Consider the following 10,532-nt stretch of genomic DNA (forward strand, 5'->3'; position numbering starts at 1 on the left):
TTTTCCATAATAGAGGAACAGGGGAAGGAGGAAAAGGAGTAATGTGATTTCTTTTTAAGGATGAACATTACTGCATTGATGTCATTGACCCACGCTGTACTGGCAGGTGATAACTACAAAACTGGGCACGTTTCCAATGGGTAGCTGTAGCTGGTAGTAAAAGTGCAATCTGGCTGCTGTGGCTGAAATAAACGGTCATTAGGACTGATTAAAGTCAGATTTTGGGTGACTCAAACAACCTAAAGGGGGGAAACCACAGGCTATTTCGCAGTTTACAGTATACTTGTGGAGTTTTTTATATGACTCAATCTAGTATAGTGAAAATGAGTATGTTTATAGATTATGGTCGGCTTTGGGACAGCACAGGTGATTTTTGATGGAAAGATTTTAGAATGAGATTTTAAAGTGCTGGCTTTCTTTTGTAGCCCTTGCACTGGTCAGAGAGGTTACAATTTGTTGAGATGCATACAAGAAGACATGTGCTTTGAAAATCATTGTGGCTGTTGTGAGGACTGGCTATTGCTGTAAGAAAATCTTAAGAAGATTTTGGACACATTAAAACAGCATGTTTTGGTCATCCAGAGCAAACTTCTGAAGCCTTTTTAAAACAACTTCTAAAAACATTTTAAAACTATTAAAAACGTTGCAAAACAAAACTTCTGAGAACTGCCCAGACTCAGTGTAGCAAATATTCTGAAGTTTCAAAATATTTACGTGGCAGGAAAAATGTTTCCTGGTAGGATTTATTTGTGTAGCTGTGAGCAGCAAATCAGCTCCAGCATGGTAAGCTGGAATAAATCTGCTGTAAGTGACATTAAGATCAAGCTCACTGCATTATATTTATTTGCTACAGCCCTCACAACATCAGTAGATGACAAGAAGGCTTCTTTTTCTGCTGCAATAGTGGTAGGAGCGCCTTGAATATCTCTGATCTGTTCCTTGCCATTGCCTTGATAGACTTCATATACTCTATGTCAAACAACGTATATGTACGCAAAAGTGTAAATTTATGGCTGTATTTATAGTATTAGGCAAGTATTTATTGGTTTTAAACACCATCAGTCTGGAAATCGACCAGAACTTTGACCTTTTTATGATGTGATTTATTGCTGTGAGCCTTCAAATTCCATGGACTCCATTTAAGCGAGTTTCAGGTCTTGGCAGGACAAACATCTGAGCTAGAGCTGCCCCTAACCCATTGGAGAATTTCTAAATTGAGCAAGTAACTGTGCTGGGGTGACCAGGATGATCATTTAAAGGTGTGGAAAACCCATTGCTGGGTCTGATAGACTTGCCATGTGTCCATAACACAAGACAAATGCTATGGCATTTTTTTGTTGATATGTATTGCAGGACATACCACAAAGGCTCTACTGAATTTTGAAAACAAGAAATGAAGGGCTGAAATGGTTTGGATGTGGAAGGTACTGTGCTGTGATTCCCCAGGAAAGCTTTGTTCTGTTTGCAGTTTATTAAGCAGGTTTTATCTAAGAGAGGAACAACCCTTTAAACTGAAGCAAGGAGTACTGATGTTTGGGTTCCTTGTGCATTTAGGTCTCTCCTGCACATGAGCATTTCCCTCTGACTTACATCTGGACGTGAATGAGGAGTGGGTTGCAGTGAGGTTCCTGCTGGCTGAGGCTGATAGGGAGCAAGGAGCAGCAGGAGGCTCCAATCATGGCCAGGAGCATTTCCACCAAGGGGCATCCGTCAGGAGGGGGCCCTTCCAGTGACTCCTCTTGAGAAGAGTATAATTCTTCTCAACTCATGCAAATTCAGGCTCGGGGGGGTCAGCTCCCTAATTTGTGACTGTGTAAACAAGGGATTCCAGGAATGTTTGCCTTTGCTGTTCAAAGAGTGAAGGCAGCTACCTTGCTCTACTCAAGATGAAGTGATTTTTGGATAAAATTCCAGTTTCCTCAGACCAGTGCTTTGTTGGCATTGCAGTGAGTTTCAGATTTTTTCTATTCTCTATCTCTGAGGAAATCCTGTGCTGGTTTCCCAGCGTGGCAGGAGCACCTGGCTGGTTTGGAATGACCCCATGCCCTTGCCTGTCCCAGTTCCCTGGGGGTCATGCTGCATCCCCCTTGACTACTCAGATACAGCACCCTAAGTACCAGCTTGAAGGCTGCATTCCCTCCTGCCCCATGACAGGAGCACTTTGACCATCACCGCAGTTGCTGGCCCACCTCACATTTCCAATTCACATTTCCAAACTGCCCAAATGATTCACCAGGCTCCACGTTTTTACATCTCATGATTTACATCATTTTCCTCGCCTGGGCTGCCAGGCGCTGATCAATATTCAACAGCTACTATGCAGAGATAAGGGAATATTATTCACTTAGATGCAATTATGTTTTCACAGAGAGAAAAAAAAGACTTTACCTATCCACTCAGTAGCAGTTTGATTTATGCTACGACCTCTTCAGAAAGAGTGTATATATATTTTTGGTGGTGAAATGAATGTTTCTAATGTGAAACTAATTTTTTCATTCTTAAGTCTTTTACTTTTCTTCATGAGTGCTAGTCTGCATTTCCTAAATTAACATAAGGGATTTTTGCCTTTGATGTAAGTGGGACATGATCAGCTCTGATGTTTCTTCCTGTTTGTGAGTGTCTTGCAGTAATTTTAATGAGACAGGCTTAAAAAAGAGTGTGTATTTACTGCATTTGTTTCCCACTGTTTCAGACTATGCGGTGTGAACGAGTGCTTGGGTGTGCAATTCTTTTCCTGATTGAAATACTGGCAGTTTAGACTAGAGGCAAGTGTGTCTGCTGGCTTGGTGACGTTTGTAAAATATGCTGTCTGAAATAGTGGTGGGCTGAATCTGCCATGTCAGGAAGAAAATGCCTGAACCAGAGTGACTTAAGAATAGGCTGTGTGTCAGGACGGGCAGCTCTGGTTTCCATAATAGATACAATTAGAAGAAATATAGAATGTATTTATTTTTTGAATAGGATGTGGGAGGGGAAGCGACAGGAGAGGAACCATCTGTTTGTGTGTCTGGAAGCTAAATAGAGATGTTTATAAATGATTAGTTTAATTTGCTGGCGCATTCATTAGTGAAACTCCCATAAGCGGCTGGGAAAGCAAAAGGAGCTGTGAACAGAGAACAAGGGGAGCTCATAAAGGCAAGGGAGACTGAACGGCAGCCAAGGGGACGAGCAGCGCACTGGGCAGTGTGGAGCCCAGGGCAGCCGTTGTGCTTCCTTATGCTTTTTTTTCCCCTCCTCCTCCTCGAGACCCATCGAGCAACTCCCCTTTTGTGCTCATCTGAGCGAGCAAAACAAAGAAGTTTGCTTAATTAAAAGGCTGTCTTTTCTTCTCCCTGTAAAGGGGCTGGAAGAAAATGGTGTGCCACTGGGAGAGTGAGGGAGGGCTGGAGCTCCTGGTGGGCTCCCCCAACAGCTATGTTCCCTGGGAAGTGGGACAGTCAGCTGGGTCATTTGAGTGGAGATATTGGTTCAGTAGAACATTCTTCCCCTAAAATCCCAGTAAAACCAGAGCCTTGCCTGCACACTGGGGAGGAGGAAAGAGTTTTGTGCATGGACTGTTTATTTATAGGTGCTTTCTGGAAGAAAAAAGGTGAGGAGAAAGGAAGGAAGGAACAGGAAAGTAAGATGCAGAGCTATAAACATGTTTGGGAGTGAAATGGGACTGGTACAGTCACCTTTTTTTTAATCATATATTCCTCTCCTAATCTTTTGAAATAAACCTTGCCTGCTAAGTACAAGCAGTTTGCCAGACCTTTCAAGACGATTGTTTTGCTGTGGTTATTTGCAGAGTACCGGCGGTTGCCTGAAGCCTTTATTCCTGATGAGAACTACAGATGCTGGCCATCTTACCATCACAAGGGCTGCCTCCTCTCTGTGTTTGATGTTAATGAAGCCATGGAGATTTGCGACAGCTACTCCCAGTGCAAAGCTTTCGTCCTAACCAACCAGACGACTTGGACAGGTAGGTCATGAGTGCTGCTGAAGGGGACACCAACATTTTGTTTTAGACAAAACATTTGCAGAGGTGACAAGAAAAGTCTGACACCAGTTTCCGCAGTTAGATTTGCAGGCCATGGCCCAACATGTGGATTTTCACACGACTTTCCAAGCCACGTGATTGTTGCAGTTTAACATGAAACCAAACAGGTTCTTCCATGCATCTAGCTGGGACTTCCTGTCTGATGTGAGGAATGTTTTGCTGCTGGTGTGCTTCTGCCAGCAGGGCTTGGCTGAAGGATGGTGAGGAGAGAGGGTTTCAACCAGTTAGAAGTGGATGGCCTGACACATTTCATCTGGAAAAATCTTTTTTCTAGGGGAAAAAAACATTTGCTACCACAACTCATTTTCTTTACCAGAATATGCCTCTTGAAAAAATAAATACACTTCCCCAGAGGTTTGTGGGCCTGGCAGTCTCAGTGTGGTTCCCCTGCAGGCAAGTGGTCCGTGCTGATTAACATCAGTGGAGCGTTGCTCCTGGCTCCTGGCTGCTCAACCAGGCTGACAGTGATTCTGAGGAACTCCACAGCATGCTGAGAAACAAAAACGTTGCAAGTGTCTGCTAAAACCAGACATGATCATGCATTTAGTGTGGAGTGAACTTGTCTTCTTTTGTCTCCATTCTGTGAGATAAGGCCCCACCGAAGTTCAGTGTGAGGTTTTCCTCCTGTAGTGACTGGTTCCGATGTGTGTGTCCTGTGGACTTTCCCAACCTGAGACTGTTATGTGTTCTTCCCCCTCCCAACACAGCTATTTTCCTGCTTGGGATTGCCAATTTCAGCAGAGGACAGCTTGTCTCCTCTACTCCTGTCTTTGAGAGGAAGGGTGGCTGATGCAAGCCAACCCTTGGGAAAGCTGATTTAAGGCCTTGTTCTACCACAGACTTCAGTGTGGCAATTATTTAGGCTCTGAGGCTAAACTTTCTGTCTGTACAACTGCGATCACAGCATGCCTTAACATCAAAATTTACCCTATGTGCAAGTGGATGCTTTGGTTTTGCTTAGTGGAGGAAAATAAATACGCGCAAACCAGGCTTACATATGTGCCTGTTTCTTGGTGCAGACCTCTGGCTCTGAAAGTATCACAAATGAAGAGAATCTTCAGACATGCCAGGGTGTTTCAGAGAGTATAGTGCTACAGCACTATATGTACTCTGTATACTCTCTGTATTTCTCGTGCTTCTAAGAGATATGAACAGAGACCTCCATGGAACCAGGAAAAAACTAGTTTATTTTAAATTTGCCTGTGATTAATCAGTGATTACTTGCTCATCATATGATAATATCAGACTGTTGAAGTTAACTAACATGCTAAAAAATAATTCTAATGGGCTATAGGAGTTCCTAGGAAGTTTACAGCAGCCCCTGTCTCAGATTATAGAATTAACAGTGAACAAAATGTAGCAGCCATATTTCAAGTATTACATGAAATAGCACTTCTCTGTGCTGTCCTTGATGTGTGAGTGCTTGAATCCCTGCAGTCTGCAGCTTGAAAATTTGGTCAAGAGTTGAAGCATCCTGTTTGTCATGTGATACTTTTAAAGAAAATAGTGTTATGGGAGCCCCCTAGAGAGGCAGGCTGGGAGTAAAGAGCACTTGGTGTTATGAATTTTAGAGAGTGAAGGCAGAAGTTCAGTATTGCTGGAGAATTTCTGCAGCCTCTGCTTTAAGAAGAGGCAGTTGCTGGGTCCATGGGAGGGCCAGAACTTATCTGGAGACACGGATGTGAAAGTACAAGACCTGTCCTGCAGCACCCACAGAATGGTGAATGAAACCTGACAGAATTCAGCTGAATTTGGTGCCTTACATTGCCCAGGGCGTTATCACTTGCTGGATTATTTATTTATTTATTTATTTATGGTGTAAAGAGTAAAAGTGTTGCCCCAGCATGTATAAAGCCCAGAGCTACGAAGTGATCAGCAAGAGCTGTTTTCCTGAAGGTTGTTATGTTTAACGTATATTTTGCTGATCAGTGTTACAAAGATTCAAGCATGCAAAGCTGATACCTCTCCTGTGGAATCAGATGACTTTCCTTCATTGAAGAGCTGAACCCAGGTTCATTTATATCAGTGAGAGAGTCTTTGAAGCCTTCCCTTTTAAAAAATTATGTTACATTTATATTAAAACCTTCAGACCTCTCCTCATTTACCTTTTCAACTGTATGCAGCTGTGTCTTGACTATAATTGTGTAAATGTACAGAAAGCAGGGAAGATTTAGTATAACTTCAAATGAAAGCATTACAGCTTACAGTTAAAGTTAAGAAAGACTTCAGTGTTGGATTGCCTAAAGAATGCATTGCTTGATTGTGAATACAAAATGTCATTACTGTAAAGCAGGCAACCTTTTGCTCATCACTTCTAATTACCTTTCTTCCCTTTCTCCTCCCTTTCCTACCCTGTGCAGGTCGGCAGCTTGTCTTCTTCAAGGCGGCTTCAAATCATATCATGCCTGATCCTGACAAGATAACATATGTGAAAGTGACAGACTGACAGCTGAAGTGGCTCAGTCTGATGTGTGAGTGACCAGAGCTGTTTGTGTATAAATATAGGCAGCTGTTATGTATAAGGTGGCTGTGTCCAGAGAGATAATTGCACTATTACTCATTCTAATCTATAGAGTGCTAAACAAAACTTTTAAGAAGTAACCTGCGTGACCAGGATGAATGTGCAATAAGACAACATTTTGAAAATGTGATTTTTAAAACGAAGCAAAATACAAAATACGATACACTGTTGGGATGTAATTTTGGATATAAATCAACTGGCAGCTCTAACTTTTCTAACTAAGGTTAGTGTGACTTTTCTGACCTGTGTGTGTGAGTACAGGGACAGAAGTTGATTATTTCTATGAGAAATCTGTATCTTCTGCATTGATATTTATTTGAGCTCGTACAATCACAACAGAGTAACTGAAACATATCAATTTGTAAGCTAAGTATCAAACATTGCTGAAGACAATCAGCATTCATGTTAAAGCTATCGAATATGCAATAGCAACATGTTTGTCAAAATGAAAGAATTGATTATGTTTAGAATTGCAAGACTGTAGCTAATTTTCATTTTCGCTTCCAATGTTATCACAAAGGTTCATTTTTTTTAATTTAAAAGAGCCATTTTGTAGGTCTAGCAAATCACATAAGCATTTGAATGGTCCCCCTGAAAGGCAGGGGCTTAACCAAGTGCTGAATGCATTGCTGAATAGGGATAGGCCTAAGCATATGCTTACAATTAAGCCTGTGCTTAAGACTTTTGTTGAATCAAGTTTGAATTGTTCATGAAGCCACATCTTTGACAAACAGGCAAAGCAATCCATCTGGTAAAACAGAACTATTTTATGGAATATCTTGCAGTTATTCATATTTTTATCATCAAATCCGTGGTTTTCTAAGGCACCGCTTGCTAATTCTTAGAGTGAATGAAGTAAATGACCTTAATAATGGTAATTGAATGCTAGCCTTAATTCTATATAAAATGCTTTTTATAGGCATGGTGTGTCTAGAGAATTTGCTTTCAGTGAAAGCAATGAAGTAAATGCTAAAGTGACCAATGTCATACTGTTTTGTAGTTTGTACAGCCAGGGAAAAAAAATGTGCATTTGTTTCTTAAATGGTTTATTTTTGTAATAAATAAAAGATAAATGCAATCTCTTTCTTACTTGCTTTTCTTGTGTTGGAAATAAATGCCAGAATCCAGTGAGGGTTTAGTTATGGTGTACTGTAAGTCACATTAAACCCAGGGTGTTATTTCTAGGAAGGAGCTGATGTTGCTCCAGTGGCTTCCAGCAAGGGGTGTGTTTCAGGATCCAGGGGTGGCTTTTGTCTATGTATTTGACTGTCACAAAACAGGTGACCATTAGAAGACAACACTTCATCAGCCTTTCTTTTTCTGAAGTTTGAGTCATGTCAGTACCATTTGTAGAGGGGGAGAGGGTGAGAATAGAACCTGAAGTAATTAGCCATGGTGCTAGATGGTTGATTTTCTTGCTGGACATAGAGAGAAGGGTAGCAGGAGAGCAAGGAAGAGGGGCAGAAATTTTCATAGTCCAAGTGATTGCACAGAAGGGATGGCCAGATGGTGACACAATTGGCAGCAGGTTTGTCTCACCACAGTTCCTCTGAGGTCACTGATATCCTAACGACTTCTGGCAGTCCACTGAAATGACATGCTGTAATGGGGGTAACTCACAGATTATCAAACTACCCGCCGCAATAGCTCAGCTGATTGTGTCACAGTGCACTTAGAAACCCATCAATCACACTGTGGTAATAAACAAACACTACAGATTCTTTTAAAATTGCTACATAAATCATGCCAACACACACTGCACAGTTCATTGAAGTGATACGGGTTGTTGGCACTGAGGTGCTGGTATGTATTTGGAAAATGTTTAGCCTCCCCATTTAAGGTCTACACACCATTCCAAAAATACTCAGCATTTAAAAACAAAGTGAATGATTAAATCCTTTAGCTGTGTTCCTAGATAAAAAATTGTCAACAGCTAAAAGAAAAAAAAAGATATCTGGGATATTCTTTAATACTGTGGGCAGATACCTAAGGATAATTTCACTTCATCATTTTCTGCACGCCTGAAAAGAAAAAAAAAAAACAACAAACACCTCTGAAGTCAGAAATTGTTTATCTCTGGAATTAAACAAACTTGCCAAACCAATTTACATCAGCTTTTGCAAACAGAGATCAAGTAAGTAAGAAACAGCCATGAGCCAAGAAGCTGGATTCTAGATCACAGCAGTAATCAACTTTATATAGGCAGTTTTATAACTCTTTGAGAGTAAGGCTTTCCAATGGAAATCATGATTAAAATCTTAATAAGAGAGGCGTGATACTACAACAAGTGAGTTTAAAAGCTGTAATGAGCACTGGTAAAAGCTTGAATTCATGGGGAGAAAGTGTCTTTGGCAGCTGTGGGTCTGATTCAGCAGTGCCTGACTGGCGCTTGTGGCATGGAAACCCCTGAGAAACCACAGCAGAGGAGGAGGCAGAGCTCAAAGAGAGCTGGCAGGTCTGTTCCACTCAGCCAGGAGCTGTACTGTGTCTTCTGTGGAAAAAAGAATTTCTATTTCCTCCCCGCCCATAACTTTTTGACTGCTTTTTACATTTCCTGACATACTCAGACCACAAGGTAGAAATATGAAAGAAGACACCCACACGGCTTTAAATGATGTCTGTGTGTGTGCATGCACATGTGTGTACGTGTACACTTATTTATGTCTGTCACACTGAACAGAGATTATTTACCTAGTGAAAAAGCAATTGGCTACGTACAAAATGAAGTGCTAAAGGATGTTGAATTCATCTGGAGAAGTGAGCTCCATGAAGTCGCAGTTCTCTGCAAGTCTGTGCTGAGTGCTTGTTCCAACCTAGGGCTGCAGTGCCCTGCTCAGGCTGTGGCATAAAGTGCCTCCAAGGGCTGCCCATGCTCTTCCTGCCTGACTTATGGAGTGATGAATTTGTATCATCTGTACAACGGCTTACAGTAAGTGAATGCAACCTTGTGTTTATCCTAGATGAGCAAAGGAGTAGATGTGGTAGCTAACATGTCAGTTCTAGACAATTGTCTGGAAAGAGGTAGTTACCATGTGGGCTCTCTCTGCTATGGTCATGGATTCCTACAGATTTGTACTGCTCTACTGCTCTCCCACACCTCTCTGCAGCAGCAGATACTTGGTGATATATATGAGGTGTGCATTTCAGAAAGAATTAGAGAAGCAAAATATATACCTTTCTTACACTTTGACTGATGGATGTGGAGTGCTGACTGTTAATGTTTATAAGACCCCACGACTTTGTGCAGTCACTATTTCGAGTGAAGAAGACACACTTGTTGATAATAAGGTAGATGAGGCAAATGATTCTGAGGACTGCTTCTGAGAGATCCCAAGACCATACAAGGGCCATATACATCCTTCAGTACAGATGTGGACACTGACTGGCATTTTAACCATAACAAGTAACTTGCTTGCAAGTAACTACAAGTGTATTTTTTTCAAGCTGACGTGGATGGTTTTGAAAGCTGCATTTTAAAAATAGAAAGGAAGCAAAAGTATCACGTCTCTTCCTTTCGTAGATGCACACAGTCAACATTTGACTTTGTTTAATAAGTGCTCCATATCCCCATGCAAGCTGAAGGGAAATATAATTCAATAGGAGCCATCCTGATTATTAAAGCGTCTCTGATGTCAAGCCAGCGGTCAAACAACGCCTTTATTAGAAATCGTGGCTTGTAAACAATAAATCCCCACTCATCACAGTTTTTCAGCAAAAGACTCTAAGGCTAAGAAGGAAGACTAAACTATTCAGTGACTACTTGAAATGATAAAGCCAAAATCTGATCTTACTTAGCTTGATTTTTTCAGTGTAGTCCAGCTAATCCTTGATTTATGTTCATACAAAACAGAATCAGACTGTCAGATGAATAGCTGTGAAGTACAAACAAAATAAAACTCACCTCTTTGATCTAAATGCTTTGACCATAAAAGTGAAGAAAAATACACTGATTTTTCCCTGTATTCATACGCA

At 41.2% G+C, this 10,532-nt stretch overlaps 1 protein-coding gene across 1 annotated transcript in view; it reads left to right on the forward strand.

Annotated features, from left to right (window-relative positions):
• PKDCC (protein kinase domain containing, cytoplasmic) overlaps positions 1-7,639 on the forward strand; it is a 22,079-nt gene extending 14,440 nt beyond the window's left edge. The window contains exons 5-6 of the mRNA XM_031552378.1: positions 3,788-3,961; positions 6,400-7,639. Coding sequence (XP_031408238.1) covers positions 3,788-3,961; positions 6,400-6,485 — 260 coding nt within the window. The 3' untranslated portion in view covers positions 6,486-7,639. The remainder of the gene's footprint in view (positions 1-3,787; positions 3,962-6,399) is intronic.
• The last annotated feature ends 2,893 nt before the right edge of the window (positions 7,640-10,532 follow it).

Source organism: Meleagris gallopavo, chromosome 2, assembly GCF_000146605.3.
Source record: "Meleagris gallopavo isolate NT-WF06-2002-E0010 breed Aviagen turkey brand Nicholas breeding stock chromosome 2, Turkey_5.1, whole genome shotgun sequence".
In the NCBI taxonomy this organism is placed as follows: Eukaryota; Metazoa; Chordata; class Aves; order Galliformes; family Phasianidae; genus Meleagris; species Meleagris gallopavo.